The 15,358-nt window shown below is 52.8% G+C and overlaps 2 protein-coding genes across 4 annotated transcripts; both read left to right on the top strand.

The window, feature by feature from the left end:
• Nucleotides 1-6,531: 6,531 nt before the first annotated feature.
• Nucleotides 6,532-11,957, top strand: WDR45 (WD repeat domain 45). 3 transcript variants are annotated; one of them, XM_028113510.2, is made up of 11 exons: nt 6,532-6,806; nt 8,306-8,377; nt 8,510-8,584; nt 8,674-8,778; nt 9,668-9,776; nt 9,899-9,993; nt 10,489-10,568; nt 10,673-10,881; nt 10,961-11,062; nt 11,145-11,290; nt 11,541-11,957. In XM_028113510.2, the coding sequence occupies exons 1-11, from the start codon at nt 6,647-6,649 to the stop codon at nt 11,648-11,650; spliced, it is 1,263 nt and encodes a 420-aa protein (XP_027969311.1). In that variant the 5' UTR covers nt 6,532-6,646; the 3' UTR covers nt 11,651-11,957. The 3 variants fall into 3 exon arrangements, with proteins under 3 accessions (XP_027969311.1, XP_027969309.1, XP_027969310.1); XM_028113508.2 differs by having other exon boundaries at nt 6,533-6,872; XM_028113509.2 differs by having other exon boundaries at nt 6,536-6,872; nt 9,671-9,776.
• A 438-nt stretch (nt 11,958-12,395) lies between these two features.
• On the top strand, nt 12,396-15,298 carry PRAF2 (PRA1 domain family member 2). Its single transcript, XM_028113324.2, has 3 exons — nt 12,396-12,688; nt 13,832-14,049; nt 14,454-15,298. Exons 1-3 carry the CDS (start codon nt 12,510-12,512, stop codon nt 14,591-14,593), a joined length of 537 nt encoding a protein of 178 aa, XP_027969125.1. The 5' UTR covers nt 12,396-12,509; the 3' UTR covers nt 14,594-15,298.
• The last annotated feature ends 60 nt before the right edge of the window (nt 15,299-15,358 follow it).

Raw genomic sequence — 15,358 nt, forward strand, 5'->3', positions numbered from 1 at the left:
GAACTCTCCAGCAGGTAGTTTACAACTCTGCCTTGCACAGAGCATAAAGGTCACCTAGAGTTGAGAGCTTAGGGCCTTCTCTGTTCTTGTCTGGACATGCACACAGCCCTGTGCATCCACATGCATGTGGCCTTCCAGATTCCCAGGAATATGTCGGGGCTTTTCAAAGCCCCCTGTGGACATCTCATTACCCAGCTTTTCCTTTCATGTTTTTTGATCAACTATGTTTTTGTTCCAACTGTTATCACCACCTCAAGCATCTATGATGTTAAACAATTGCCAATTGTTTTTGAAAAGGCAATTTGAACTGAGAAAGTTCTGAGTCAGATCAAATACAGACAATTCCAGGGAATTGCCATAAAAGTAAAAAATGACAATTCTCTGGGCCTCACACCCATTGGAATGGCTACTATTTAAGAAAAAATAACAAGTGTTTGTGCAGATGTGGAGAAATTAGAACAATTGAGCACTATTGGTAGGAATATTAAGTGGTATGCTGCTATGGAAAATAGTATGGTAGCTCCCCAAATAACGAAAAACAGAATTACTATGTGATCCAGCTATCCCACTTCTGGATATATATCCAAAAGAATTTGAAAGCATGGTATTGAAGAGATTTTGCACAGCCATGTTTATAGCGCTGTTATTCATGTTAGCCAAAAGATGGGAGCCATCCAAGTGTCCACTGATCAATGAATTGATAAGCAAAATGTGGTACACATACACACAATGGAATATTATTTAGCCTTAAAAAGGAAGGAAGTTCTGGCATATGCTACAGCATAGATGAAATTTGAAGAACTGATGCTAACTGAAATAAGTCAATCATGAAAAGACAAATATTGTGTGATTCCACTTATATGAGAGTAGTCAAATTCATAGACACATAAAGTCAAATGGTGGTTTCCAGGGGCTGGGAGGAGGGGGGAATGGGGACTTGTTGTTTAATGGGTATAGAATTTCAGTTTTGCAAAATGAAAAAGTTCTGGAGATCTGTTTCCTAACAATGAGAAAATACTAAACACTACTTAAGTGTACACTTAAAAATGATTAAGATGGTAAATTTACATTATGTGTATTTTACAATTAAAAGTACATGAACACTTATTATGTGCCTGGCATCTGCATATAGTGGGTGCTCCTCATCTTTCCCTCTCGGCAACGTTTGGCAGCTGATGTGTCGTCAGCTTCTTCTTCTTCTTTTTTTTTTTTAAAGATCAGAGTAGTTCCTTTTTTTTTAAAAAGATTTTATTTATTTGACAGCGAGACACACAGCGAGAGAGGGAACACAAGCAGGGTGAGTGGGAGAGGGAGAAGCAGGCTTCCCACTGAGCAGGGAGCCCGATCTGGGGCTCGATCCCAGGACTCCAGGATCATGACCTGAGCTGAAGGCAGAGGCTTAACCGACTGAGCCACCCCGGTGCCCCGAAGCCTTTATTAAAAAAAATTTTGACCTACAAGGTCCTGCATGATCTGCTTCTGACCCCGTAACTATGACCTCACCTCTCAAGCTGTATCCTTGCTGTTCCTTTTGCCTGCACTGCTCTTCCTCCAAATTTCCATATGACTCATTCCCTCTCTACCTTCAGGTCTCTGCTCAAGTCTCCTTATCACAAAAACCTATCTGACCATGCCAAATAAACTAGCAAGCCCGACCTCTATCCCAGCTCTTCCTATCTCCTAATCCTTTTTCCCTCTAGAGCAGTTACGTATATACGTTCATCAGCTTTCTCCTTAGAGGACAAGGATAGTGTTCTGCTTCCTGTTCTATTCCCAAGATTTCATACAGTGTGCCTGATATGTTTTAGGGCTTTAATAAATGAATGAATGTTCAATGATTCGTTGTTAAATGAAGGCCTGTGAAAATCAAGATGCTACTTTTCCAAAACATCAGAGTAAAACTTAATTCTTCAAGCCACAAACAATCCATTTTCCAGGATGCATTAAAGAGAAAGATTAATTCAGTGAGTCACACCCACAAAAGGTGAAATGTTCCAAGGAGAGACTCTAATATTAAAGTTGGCCCAACTGGGTCTGAGCAGAGTCATGTTAGCTTCAAGATCCATGCTTTGAAAAAGATTTTGACTGAGATGTAAATACTTATAACTCATTCCCACAAATCTGGAATGCCTAAACAGTCATTCAAGTTGGGATTTCTTCAACAGGTTACTCGGTCATTGAAACTTGGTCCGTTTGATCCTGAAACCCTTCCTCATAACAACTTTGTATGACAGGAATGTGCATCATTCTTCATTCTCTGGTGACTGTCTTATTAACATTCAGCATTAAGTAAATAAACAGACCACTGGTTTGAAAAGCAAACTGAAGAGGATTTTAACACTTAGGAACCCATCTTCATTCAAATAAGATATAAAGCCCTATTTGCTCCAGTATAAAGGTGAGGTAAAACATTCATTGTGGAGGTGAGGATGGGTTGGTACCTCTATAACCAGAAGTTTTAACAGCTTTGATTAATAGTTCTGTGGTCTGGGATCTCTGGTGGAGGTCTTTGAGAATCTTTCAAGGTGTCTGGAGGTCAGAAGTATTTTCATGATACTAAGACATTATTTTTCACACTCATTCTCTCACAAATGCATAGTAGAGTGTTCCAGAGGACATCAAATATGTGGTATCACAAGAGATTGAACTCAGGAGCATATATGAGGATCTAGCTGTTTTCTATTAAACCAAACATTAAAGAGATTTGCAGAAATATAAAACGATGCCACTCTTCTCACTAAATATTTTTTGTTTTGTTTTAGAAAAATGCTATTTATGTTAACATGTGATTTTTAAAAAGGATGACAATTCGGGGCGCCTGGGTAGCTCAGTCGGTTAAGCCTCTGCCTTCAGCTCAGGTCATGATTCTGGGGTCCTGGGATGGAGCCCAGCAGCGTCAGACTCCCTGCTCAGTGGGGAGTCTGCTTCTTCCTCTCCCTCTGCCTGCCAGGCCCCCTGCTTGTGCTGTCAAATAAATAAATAAAATCTTAAAAAAAAAGGATGCCAGTTCTTTTGGAATGTAGCTTTTGGGGGAGCTCCAAGCCCATTTTCCTCCCTCCATCCTGTTAGGCTGCTGGTTTTCATTGGTATGATGGAGCTGGGTAGAGGGGGACAGGAATGAGGCCATTAAAATGCCACAAAGCTCATTCTTACCAAGATTCAGGCACTTTTCTTGAATAAATGCTTCTCAGATTGTTTCAAGCATTTGGCTAATGTCTACAACTCCCAGAAAGTTAATTTGGACCTTTTTTTTGCTATTGTTGTTGGCCAGTGCTTTCTTTCTTTCTTTCTTTTTAAAATATTTTATTTATTTATTTGAGAGAGAGAGACAGTAAGAGCAGGAACACAAGCAAGGGGAGGGGCAGAGGGAGAAGCAGACTCTCCGCTGAGCAGGGAGCCCGATGCGGGGCTCGATCCCAGGACCCTGGGACCATGACCTGAGCCGAAGGCAGACGCTTAACGACTGAGCCACCCAGGCGCCCTTTCCTTTTTTTTTTTTTTTAAAGATTTTATTTATTTATTTGACAGAGAGAGAGAGAGAGAGAGAGAGAGAGAGAGAGAGAGAGAGCGCGCACAAGTAGGCAGAGTGGCAGGCAGAGGGAGAGGGAGAAGCAGGCTCTCTGCCGAGCAGGGAGCCCGATACGGGGCTCGATCCAAGGACCCCAGGATCATGACCTGAGCCGAAGGCAGCCGCTTAACCGACTGAGCCACCCAGGCACCCCTGGCCAGTGCTTTCATTACTTTTCTGGAGGAATGGATTTGGGAGTTCCTTACTCTGTCATTCAGAAAGTTCTGTCCTCTAATTTTAAACATGTTGCCCTACTCTCTTCTTGTTTGCATTGTTGCTAATGAGAAACCTGATGTCATTCTTCTCTTTTTCTCCCTTATGTAACACGTCTTATTTCTCTGGCTGCTTTTAGGATTTTCTTTGTTATCATTGGTTTGGAGTAATTTCATTACAATGTGCCTTTGTGTAGTATTTTCCATGTTTCTTGTAGTGGAGTTCATTGAACTTCTTGGATCTGTGGGTTTATGTTTTTCATTAATTTTGGAAAGTTTTAGGACATTATTTCTTCACATATTTTTGGTCCCCCCACCTCTCCTTTGGGAATTCTATTTCCCTGCATATAAGGCCATTTGAAATTGTCCCATAGCTCATTTATGCCTTCTTTATTTATTTTGGATTCTTTATTTTTTTTAAAGATTTTATTTATTTGAGAGTGAGAGCACAAGCAGGGGAATATTTTATTTATTTATTTGAGAGAGAGAGAGCACAAGCAGGGGAAGCGGCAGGTAGAGGGAGAGGGAGAAGCAGGTTCCCCGCTGAGCAGGACCCCAGGATCATGACTCGAGCCAAAGGCAGACATGTAACTGAGCCACCCAGGCACCCCTGGATTCTTTATTTTCCTTTTTCATTTTGTTAGTTTCTATTGCTATGACTTCAAGTCACCAATGGTTTTCTTCTGTGATGTCTAGTCATTAATCCTATTCAGTGTATTTTTCTGTAATTCACATACCACGTAATTCATTTAAAGTGCACAATTCTTTTGAGTATACTGTTGTGCAACCATTACCACAATCAGTTTTAGAACATTTTCGTCACCCCAAAAAGAAACCCCACACCCCTTAGCAATCACTTCCCTTTTCATCCCAATCAATGCCCCACCCCCACCCCCATGCCCCCTTCGCTGCTTCCATCAGCCCTAGGCAACCACTGATCTACTTTCTGTCTGTGGACTTGCCTATTGTGGGTATTTCGTAAATGGAATCATACAATAGGTGGTCCTTTGTTCACTGGCTTCTTTCACTTAGCAAACTATTTTCAAGGTTCTTCCATGTTGCGGTATGTACCTCCTGCTTCTTTGTAGGCCTGGTTATGTCAGTTTGGAAAATAGACATTGTAAATTTTACTTTTTTGGGTGCTGATTATTTTTCTTTTAAAAAGATTTCACTTATTTGAGTGAGAGAGAGCAGAGAGCACAAGCAAGGAGGGGGGAGGGGCAGAGGGAGAGGCAGACTCCCGGATGAGCAGGGAGCTTGACCCCGGGACCCTGGGATCATGACCTGAGCCTAAGGCAGTCGCTCAACCAACTGAGCTACCCAGGCGCCCCAAGAGATTTGTTTGGATGTGTTAAGTCTGACATACTTTATGAGACATCCACAGGAAGATGTCAAACAGGCCATAATGTATATAAGTCAGGTGTTCAGGAATGAGGTCTAGGCTAGAGGCCTAAATTAGTGGATCTCCCAAATATTTGCAATAATTAAGGCTACAAGACAAGATGAAGTCACTTAGGGAGAGCATGTTGCCTACAAAAGCAAGGGGGGCAGAGTCATACCCAAGGATACTCTTAATATTTGGGAATCGGCTAAAGGTGGAAGAGTAGCCAGAAATGTAGGAGAAAACCAAGTGAGAGTAAGAAACCGTGGAATGCTTTGGGCAGTCCCAGGAGAGGGTGATTGCCGGTAGGGAAGGGACTGCTGGTTTGGCAAGATTCTTATTCCCGGGTGATCTGGGTAAGAGCAGTCTCAGAGAGGTGGGAGTGGCAGAACCCAAACCGAATTAAGTTAAATATGGTCTGGGACATGAGGAAGTAGGACTGAAGAAAGGCAGAAAATTGGCTTTGCCAAGGACCACAGCAATGGAATCACGCCTGGGGCAGGATATGGAGTCCAAATTCACAATATGTTGACAACATCGTACATGAAACCACCTAGATGGCTACCAGTAAGAGAACAGTTGAACAGTGCTCCATTTATTCCACGGAATGCCATGAATCAGTTAAAAAGTTGTTATTAAAACATATCCAGGGCGCCTGGGTGGCTTGGTTGGTTAAGCAGCTGCCTTCCGCTCAGGTCATGATCCGAGGGTCCTGGGATCGAGTCCCACATTGGGCTCCCCCTGCTCTGTGGGGAACCTGCTTCTCCCTCTCCCTCTGCCTGCCACTCCCCCTGCTTGTGCTCTATCAAATAAATAAAATCTTTTAAAAAAAAAGATATCCATTATATATTCACAGAAATTTTAAAAAGCATCAGAGCAATACTTCAGAAAAAGTAAAACATGGGTAGACGGTATCAATGTCAATACCCTGATTGTAATATTTTACTATCATTTCACATGTTACCTTTGGAGGAAACCCTTAAAAGTACATCTGATTTCTCTGTATTATTTCTCAAAACTACGTGGGAATCCAGTTACCTCAAAAGTTAAAAGTTGAATTAAAAAAATATTTCCAGTATGCACATCATTGGGCTTTTTTCCCCCAGGAAGCATTTATACCTCTCAGCATTAAAACCTCTCATTTTTCACTTTGTAAACAAAACCCAGCAAGGAGGGGGAGGGGCTGGCTTCCCTTGGGCAAGGGGAGTTTCAGCTTTCAAGGTCTCCAGGTCCGCGCCCGCCTCCGCCCCGCCCCCCCGCCTCTCTAGAAATCTGGGAGGACTAGTATTTCCAACAAGAAAGGCCACTCTAGCCCACCTCGGAGGCCCAAGTCTTGTTAGCCCAGAAAGTCAACGCCTCTCGCTCTCCGAGCAGGAGCGAGCTGGGGAATGCTCGGCCCTCTTCCGCTCAGCGAGGACAAACCTCTCTCGCCCACCCGCCTCGGCTCCCTCAGGCAGTCAGGGCCTCGCACAGCCTCTCCGGGGGATGCACCTATGGCTCGCGTTGCTCCAAAGACCTGGAAGGCCGGTGAGCAGGGCTGCGGCCGCGTTTTCCGGCCGGGATGAGTCACTTCCGGTCACGGACTCCCTCCCCCCGGAAGTGAGACCTGATGTAAACACCGGAGCCGGGCGTCAGGGCCCGAGAGGTCAGAAAACCGGGCCGCGGGCGGCGCCGACAGCAGGGGTTGGGATCGGGAACGCAAGGAGGTCAGGTCAGTGCAGGCAGCGGGGAACTGGGGCATGATCCAGTCTGGGGGAGGGGAGGGGTGGGGGCGGGTCCCTTGAACAGAGGTCTTGGTGGATGGGAGGGCGTCTCGGACAGGGAGCTTAAGTGGGTCCCGCGGTTGAAAGGAGTATGAGGGCGGTCTTGGACATGAGGAAGTGGAAGGGGGTGAGGCATCCGGGGGCAGGACTTTTGGGTGGCAGGGGTCTTTGGAATGGGGGTCCAAAAAGGGGTCTTGAAAGGTGGGTCTGTCCAAAGAATGAGTCTTTGGGGACTGAGGCGGTCCAATGGAGGTGGTACAAAGGGAGTAAGGTAGGTTTGAGCTCTTGGAGGGTTGGGGAGGGGGTGTGCTTGGGCAAAGGTCTTGGGGAGATGGGGGTTTGAAGGGAGTATAGGTGCCCTAGGACAGGAATCTTCGAGGGTCAGGCGTCTTGGTGGGGTTGAGTTGTTCCAGGTAGGGGTTTCGGGAGGTGTGTCCTGGGCAAGTCTTGATGGGGAAGGGGTGTCCTGGGGCAGGGTGTTTGGGGGAGAGGATAGAGAATCTGGAGGAGGAATGTAAAGGGGATGGGGTTCCTGAGAGTAGGTTCAAGCCAATCTATGCTGGAGTCAGGGACAGAAAAGCACATGGAAGGGGGTGTCCCAGGGGTGGGCGATTTGGGGAGAGAGGGGAATCTAATGTAGGGTCTTTTAGGGCATAAGAGGGTCTGGGGGAACATCCAGGCGGGCCCTGGTTGGGCAGAAGTTAGCATGGCATGAGGAGGGGTCATCTGGAGCTAGGCATGGGATCCCCAAGGGGTTTGGAGAAGCCTGAGAGGAGGGAAGGTGTGAGAAGGCTCTGAGATGGTGGAATAAGTTGGGAGCCTCAGAAGGCTCACGAGGAGGGGAAGTCCTGTGGGTGGTGGACCAACCATGGCAGGTCTCGGGGCCAGGGTTAGGGAGATGTGGGGTCCTAGCCCCTTTCCCTGTTTATTGACAGGTGGAGTTGGATGCTAGGTCCAGGTGTGAAGATGAGAAGCCAGTGGGGGGGGTGGTTCCAGGCCATGTGCGGCATTAGGGCCAGGATTGGCTGGGGGTGGGGAAGAGATGTCACTAGGGCCCCCTCTACCGACCATTACTTCCTGACACGCAGTGAGGGCCAGGGAGTAAGAAGGAGATGGGGAGTCCAACCAAGTCAGGGTAGGCCTGGAGCTGGGGTCAACCAAGTGTGAGAAGATGGAGAAGTTCCTGGCCATGCTCTTTGGGGTCTTGGGAGCTTAAGAGTGGAGACCCCAGAACTATCCCTCTTTTTTGTTGTCCTTGTAGTCCTGCTGGGGGCAGTAGGTAGCAGAGGGGGAGGAAGAAGAAACCAGTTGGGGACAGGAGTTCTAGGACTTGGAGGGCAAACCCCAGACTCTTCCCAACTCTACCCCCATTTGTATCCAGGGAAGCAATCCTGGACCATGACTCAGCAGCCACTTCGAGGAGTGACCAGTCTGCGTTTCAACCAAGACCAAAGTGAGAGAGGCTCGTGCTTGCACCCTTGTGGATAGGAGGGAGGGAGGGAAAGAATGGCCAGAGGTGGGTGTTAAGCCCCTGGCTTCCAACTGGGCATCGTTTGAGGCAGCCCGAATTTCCCCCATCCCCCAGGCTGCTTTTGCTGCGCCATGGAGACTGGTGTGCGCATCTACAACGTGGAACCATTGATGGAGAAGGGGCATCTGGGTGAGCTGTTGGCGGGGGAGGGGCAGTGGGCAGAAGGGACGGGCTGGGCATTGGCTCCCACCCCTACTGACACCCTGGTCCTTGTCCAGACCATGAGCAGGTGGGCAGCATGGGCCTGGTGGAGATGCTGCACCGCTCCAACCTGCTGGCCCTGGTGGGTGGTGGTAGCAGCCCCAAGTTCTCAGAGATCTCAGGTAAGTGCCCTCATCCCATCCCGCCCTTGGCCCAGATTCCCCGGAATCCTGGCTTCCTCCAGGCACCCCAGGGCACTGGCCGATGAAGATGTTAGAGCACTTCAGAGTCACACAGTGAGGCCTACAGCTTGGAACTCATGGATCTTACTGCTTGAGAAGCTTGGCGTTTTGCCTTTGTTTAACACTTATTGAATGCCTCCTGTATGCCTTGTCCTTACCTATGGAGCGCTTGCTGTGAGCCTCGTACCGTTCTAAGCACCCTACAGATATTAACTCATTTAATCCTCATGGTGACACTACGTGGCGGGAAGTATTGTTATCCCCATTTTTACAGATGAAGAAACTGAGGTCCAGAGAGGTTAGGGGACTTTTCCAAATTCACACAACCAATGGGTTATACAATCTCGGAGTCATCTCCCGCAGTGTCCTCTTGCTTTGGGCCTAGGAGCCATCTTGTTCTGAGGCTGTTTGTTGATCCCCCTGGGAGATGGTGAGAGAGGCCCTAGGCGAGTCACAGAGGTCTAGGACTCAGAAGCCTCCTAAGGGTACGGACTAGGAGCCTGGAGGCAAGAGATAGTTCCTGATGGGAAGTTACAGGCCTGGGTATGAGTCCCTGTCTGGTTGCTGATGGGCAGTGAAGTCCTCAGCCCGACAGTCAAACCCCCTCGAGCCTCGGTTTCTTCCTCTGTAACTGAGTATAACAGTCTGAGAAACCTGTTCTCTCACACATCACACCCACAAGTGCTCATGCTGGATGAAGCTCACATTGGTGTTAGCAAAAGGTTAAGCGAGTGGGTTGAGGTCCCATGGGGAGTAGGGGTGGGTCTTGTGTCACCAGGGCTGCCCCTCACCCTGAACCTTGGCCCCGACAACGCACCCACCTGCCCAGCAGTGCTGATCTGGGACGATGCCCGAGAGGGCAAGGACTCCAAGGACAAGCTGGTGCTGGAGTTCACCTTCACCAAGCCAGTGCTGGCTGTGCGTGTGCGCCATGACAAGTGAGCCTGAGGAGGACGGGGGTGGGGGAGGTAGGAGGTCCCCACAGCAGGCAAGACGGTTAGTCCTGGACTGGCATCCTGCCCTCCCCTCATGGACATCCTGCGTTGTGTGATGCCCACAGAATTGTGATCGTGCTGAGGAACCGCATCTACGTGTACTCCTTCCCCGACAATCCCCGAAAGCTGTTCGAGTTTGACACTCGGGACAACCCCAAGGGTGAGAGGACCCAGACGTGCAGGTGTGAGGGCAGGAGGCAGTGCGCAGGGCAGAGGGGCAGGAGTGAGGGGAGGCAAGGGGCGCCCGGAGAAGCTGGGAAAGGGGCAGGGAGACAGTCCTTGTGCAGAGAGGCTCCTATTCCCAGCCTGTCCATCTTGCCATGCCTTAGCCACTTCTCTCTCCCCACCCCTGGGTGCCCCAGAGCGTAGGGCAGAAACAGCCAGTAAGGACACGGGTGGCTGTGCCAGGGATCCTTGGGCCCTCCTGGGGCTGCCACAGCTGCGTCGGGAGGTGGAGAACCTGCCTCGCTGCTGGGGGGCGCAGCGGACGGCAAGCCCCCTGAGGGTTCCGTGGGGGCCATACATCACGGAAGGTCAAAGTGGGACCCTTACCCAGCTTCTGTCCGTTGCAAGGCCCTGCCCGTCCCACTGCCTGGCCCCTGCCTCCAGTTCACCAGCCTACCCCCTCCCCGAGCACTTTGTCCTCACACCCTAGGGCTTTGTGACCTCTGCCCCAGCCTGGAGAAACAGCTGCTGGTGTTCCCGGGACACAAGTGTGGGAGCCTGCAACTTGTGGTGAGCCATCCCGTGGGCAAGGGTAGGCGGGTGGGCTGCCTTTGCGGGCCCTTGGCCTCTGCCTTCCGTACTACCCCAAGCCCAAACTGCCCCTTCTACCGCAGGACCTGGCGAGCACCAAGCCTGGCACCTCATCCGCCCCATTCACCATCAACGCCCATCAGAGCGACGTGGCCTGTGTGTCCCTGAACCAGCCGGGCACGGTAGTGGCCTCCGCCTCCCAGAAAGGCACCCTGATTCGCCTTTTTGACACACAGTCCAAGGAGAAACTGGTGGAATTGCGCCGAGGCACTGACCCTGCCACCCTGTACTGGTGAGCAGAGGGTATGTGTGGTGGGCTGGTGACCCCCTGCCACCGGGCCTATGGGCATCACTGCCGGTGTGTCTTCCAGCATCAACTTCAGCCATGACTCCTCGTTCCTCTGCGCTTCCAGTGATAAGGGCACGGTCCATATCTTCGCTCTAAAGGACACCCGCCTCAACCGCCGCTCCGCGTGAGTACTCCCTGCCCGGCCCGGCCCTGCCCCCATCCCCTGCCCGTGTCCCACACCTGGGCTCAGCCAGTGCTGCCTGCAGGCTGGCTCGCGTCGGCAAGGTGGGGCCTATGATTGGGCAGTACGTGGACTCTCAGTGGAGCCTGGCGAGCTTCACCGTGCCTGCCGAGTCAGCCTGCATCTGCGCCTTCGGTCGCAATACATCCAAGAACGTCAACTCTGTCATTGGTGAGTGGGAGCAGCTCTTGCCTGGGGGTGCTGCATCGGCAGAGTCCACAGTTTGGACCTGCCGGAATTGTAGGGCCTGGAAAGCCTGAGAGAGGGCTAGAGTGGGCGGCTCAACTCCATCGCTGGGGGGAAGGCCTGGGGACAAAGGCCTGGAGGTAGACCCTAGGCCATGGGACCCCGGCGAGGAGAGGATTGGAGTGGGTGGTTTCGGCAGCCTTTAACGTTTTACCTGCCCTCCCCCTTCTTGCAGCCATCTGTGTAGATGGGACCTTCCACAAATACGTCTTCACTCCTGATGGAAACTGCAACAGAGAGGCTTTCGATGTGTACCTTGATATCTGTGATGACGATGACTTTTAAGGACACTGCGGGTTGTGCAAGGGACCTGCAGTGGTAGATGGCAAAGCCTTCAGGGGGTCAGGAGTGCGGCGGAAGCTACCAGCCAGCAGGCATTAATGGGGCAGGGGCCCACCTGGCCCGCAGCAGCGCAGTGCCGAAACAGCTCACTTGCCCCCAAATGCTTCTTGGTGACTGTGTGCCTGCAGGGCCAGGCCAGGGACCCAGGGAGGGAGGAGACCCCCCTGGGACTCCCAGCCTGAAGACAGCCAGCGACCTAGAGGGAGTGCCCTGATTCAACCTGTGGGGATTAAAAAACCTTCCCAGAAAAGAGACATCTCTAATGTGGTGAATATGAATAAAAGGCCCTTGATAGTATTTCTGGGGCTGGACCTGGGGGGCACGGGTGGGGCCCGGAGGAGATGCAGCTGAAAAGGCCCTGCGGGAGTTTCCAAGTAGGTGTGGCCCTCTTGGACCCTGACTTGTAAGGAAGTGGGATCCTGCCCGAGTCCTTCTGACAGCCCCTATCTGTATGTCCCGGAATGTGTGTCTGCATGTCCTAGAATGTCTCGATCGCTGTGTACTTGCGCTATCAGCACGGCTCAGAACAGCCCCTTGGGCGCCCCCACCTGGGGATGGGTGGGAGCTCCTCGCCCGGCGGCGGCGACTTGATTTCCCGGCAGCCCCTGCTGCCTTACAGTTCCGGCGTGTTGGCATTTCTGGTCACGTGCATTGCGGCTATTGCGTAGTCCGCCTGGGTGGTTGAGAGAGCAGCCGCTGGACCCAGACTCCATTTCCCGGTGTCCCTCGCGGTGGCGCGGGGTGCAACGGGGGTTGTAGTCCGGCCGCTCTTCTGGCTGGTCCAGCTACAACGACCGGCAGGATGTCGGAGGTGCGGCTGCCACCGCTACGCGCCCTGGACGACTTCGTTCTGGGGTCGGCGCGTCTGGCGGCTCCGGATCCGTGCGACCCGCAGCGATGGTGCCACCGCGTCATCAACAACCTCCTCTACTACCAAACCAACTACCTTCTGTGCTTCGGCTTCAGTCTCGCTCTGGCCGGGTGAGGGAGGGAGGGAGACGCCGGTTGGCCAGGGACGCCTGCGGGGCAGGGAGGGTGGACCCGTGGGGTTTTGAGGAACGGGAGGGGGATGCAAGGCTGCAAGGGCGAGTTCATTAGCGATGGAAAACCTCCGGGGAATGAGAGGGGAGACTTGAAGGAAGTCGAGCATGGTTATAAGGCGTGCCTTGGGTGGGATACGGCCTGAGGGTGGAGAATGTGGGACTGGAGGGGAAACTGGGTAAGGAGGTGGACCTGAAGATAAGGAGGGCCTGAAAGTGAAAGTGGGGGTGGAGGGGGAGGACGTGAGTGATGGGGCCCGATTAAGGCGGCCTTGGAGGACTTCGGGCAGAGACAGGGACAGGGATGTGAAGTTGAAGGGTTGGGAGGGTGGGCTTGCGGAGGCTCTGGGCGTGGAGGGGAGCCTGGCTGTGATTGGAACGTTCCAGGAGCAAGTACCTCTTGGGGAACTTGAACCAAGAGGGAGGACCCAGAGGTGGAAGGCCTGAGACCAGAGAAGGATGGAGAACCTGGAGGGACTTGGGCAGGGCTGGAAGTTAAAAGTGCTACTGAAAGCGTGGAAGGGGTTCTAGCAATGATGGAGGGAGAGATCTATAGGGAGTGGGAACCTGGATGGGGGCCTTGAAGGGGAGGAAGCCTGGAAGGGGTCTTGTAAAGACTCTGGGCCCGCGGAGAGGGAAATGTCTGGAGACAGAAAGCCTGGAAGAGCAATCTACAGGGTTGGGCTCAAAGGGTGGATTTGGGGGCGGGGGCGGGTGGGGTCTAGGGGCGGTTAGGAGAGGGGCCCCGCGGGTGGTAGGGCTGGAAGAAAAGAGCTGGCAAGGGCTGGGAGCCTGGAGGCTTAGGCCTAGCGGGACGAGAGGGCCTGAAACGGGAGAGCTAAGGAAGATGGGACTGTAGGATCTACGAAAAGGAAATGAGGGCCCCCGGGGCTCCTGGGAGTCGGAAGCCCTGGAGGGTGGACCCGTGGGGACAGAGGACTGGCAGGAGTTTTTTGCCGCGCTGGGGGGCCCTGAGGGGGGAACCAGAGGTCTTGGAGCCCGGGACTGGGTGGACGGGGAGGCTTGGAGGCTGGGTAGCCCTCTCGCCGTCGGCCGGGCTAGCTCAGTTCCATTGTCCTCGCAGGTACGTGCGCCCGCTGCACACCCTCCTAAGCGCGCTGGTAGTGACGGTGGCCCTTGGCGCGCTGGTGTGGGCGGCTGAGACTCAAGCAGCCGTGCGCCGCTGCCGCCGCAGCCACCCCGCCGCCTGCCTGGCCGCAGTGCTCGCCGTCGGCCTGCTTGTCCTCTGGGCCGTGGGCGGCGCTTGCACCTTCCTGCTGAGCGTCGCCGGGCCCGTGCTTCGTGAGTACCCGCTACCCGGCCATAGCCCGATGAACGGCCGGCGCCTGCGCTCAGCGGCAGGCCGGCCCTGCCCTAAGAGGGGGCTGGGACACGTCTCCTTCCCCGAGCGCCTTCCCTGGCGTTGCCTTCCCTCTTCTGGGAACGCCCCTCGTACTACCGCCCTTTCAGGCCGCGCTCCTGATGCTCAGTGTCTTCCACCGGCCACGTCCCTGCCACCCTGCGCCCTCCCTGGCCCCGCCCCTGTCGCAAGGCTCCTTACTCGGCCACGCTTTCAGAGCGCAGGCATCCTGACCACTGACCACTCTATCGGCCTGCCAGTGCTCCAGTTCCCCTCTGTGGGCCCCCATTGGCTAAAAGCTGAGGTCTCAGCCCACTGACCCCACTCCTCTCGGCACTGCCCACAGTGATTCTGGTGCACGCCTCGCTGCGCCTGCGAAACCTCAAGAACAAGATCGAGAACAAGATTGAGAGTATTGGTCTCAAGCGGACGCCAATGGGGCTGCTACTGGAGGCGCTGGGACAAGAGCAGGAGGCTGGATCCTAGGGGTCTGGGATCTGTACCCAAGACCTGGAGAATGCCATCCCCACCCTGGCCCTGTATACCGGGACCCAGAGCCCTTTCCCAGCCTTTGAAATAGAGGGCCCTGTCCAGTTCAAAAACCAGAGGACATCTGCGACCCTCCCCACCCCAGGTCCAAAATTGGGATATTCCTCCTACCCAGCTCCCCCCCCTCGGTTACCTAGGGGACCACTCTTCCCCAGCCCTGAACTTGGGGCTTGGAGCCCAGGGCATCTGTGGCCAACCTCAAACTCTGGACCCAGAGATACTCCCCCACCCCCAATCTGGGACCCACCCATCTCCCATGCTCAGCCCCAAAGCTGGGACCTGGGACCAAGGCACTCTCTTGAACATGGGACTAATAAGGCTTTTCCAGACCCTACCCCAGCTTTGAAACCAGGTCAGGGCATTGCCAAATCTTGAACCCGGGTCCCAGTGTTCCCAGCCCCCAACAGGACAGAGGATTCAGGCATCCTGACCCTGTTGAACACGTGGTTCGAGGTGACCCAAACACTCACCAGTCCCACTTGCCTCTCTCCAGCTCTGCTTAGGGATTCGGCCCCCCTCTCCAAAGTTCCACAGTGATGAGGACCAAGGGGTGGGATGGGGTGGGGGTATCCCTGACCCGGAATGGGGCATCTGTAATCAGTGTTACCGCGACAATAAAGGCTGTTGCAGCGCTCAAGCCAACGTGGGCTTCCGGGGTCAAGTCCATGCATTTCAGTGGCCAGAAGTGGCCTTCTGCTTTTC

The sequence above is a fragment of the Eumetopias jubatus genome, unplaced genomic scaffold, assembly GCF_037043125.1.
Source record: "Eumetopias jubatus isolate StellerSeaLion01/CBP00866 unplaced genomic scaffold, mEumJub1_p1.0 scaffold_11, whole genome shotgun sequence".
Classification (NCBI taxonomy): Eukaryota; Metazoa; Chordata; class Mammalia; order Carnivora; family Otariidae; genus Eumetopias; species Eumetopias jubatus.

Excerpts from the sequence above, each read along its gene's own strand:
- WDR45 (XM_028113508.2), top strand. The coding sequence starts at position 6,647 with ATGCACCTATGGCTCGCGTTGCTCCAAAGACCTGGAAGGCCGGTGAGC. Across the intron at positions 6,873-8,305 it reads CGGGAACGCAAGGAGGTCAG|GGAAGCAATCCTGGACCATG; the intron begins GTCAGTGCAGGC and ends ATTTGTATCCAG. Across the intron at positions 8,378-8,509 it reads GCGTTTCAACCAAGACCAAA|GCTGCTTTTGCTGCGCCATG; the intron begins GTGAGAGAGGCT and ends CCCATCCCCCAG.
- PRAF2 (XM_028113324.2), top strand. The coding sequence starts at position 12,510 with ATGTCGGAGGTGCGGCTGCCACCGCTACGCGCCCTGGACGACTTCGTT. Across the intron at positions 12,689-13,831 it reads TTCAGTCTCGCTCTGGCCGG|GTACGTGCGCCCGCTGCACA; the intron begins GTGAGGGAGGGA and ends TTGTCCTCGCAG. Across the intron at positions 14,050-14,453 it reads CGTCGCCGGGCCCGTGCTTC|TGATTCTGGTGCACGCCTCG; the intron begins GTGAGTACCCGC and ends CACTGCCCACAG.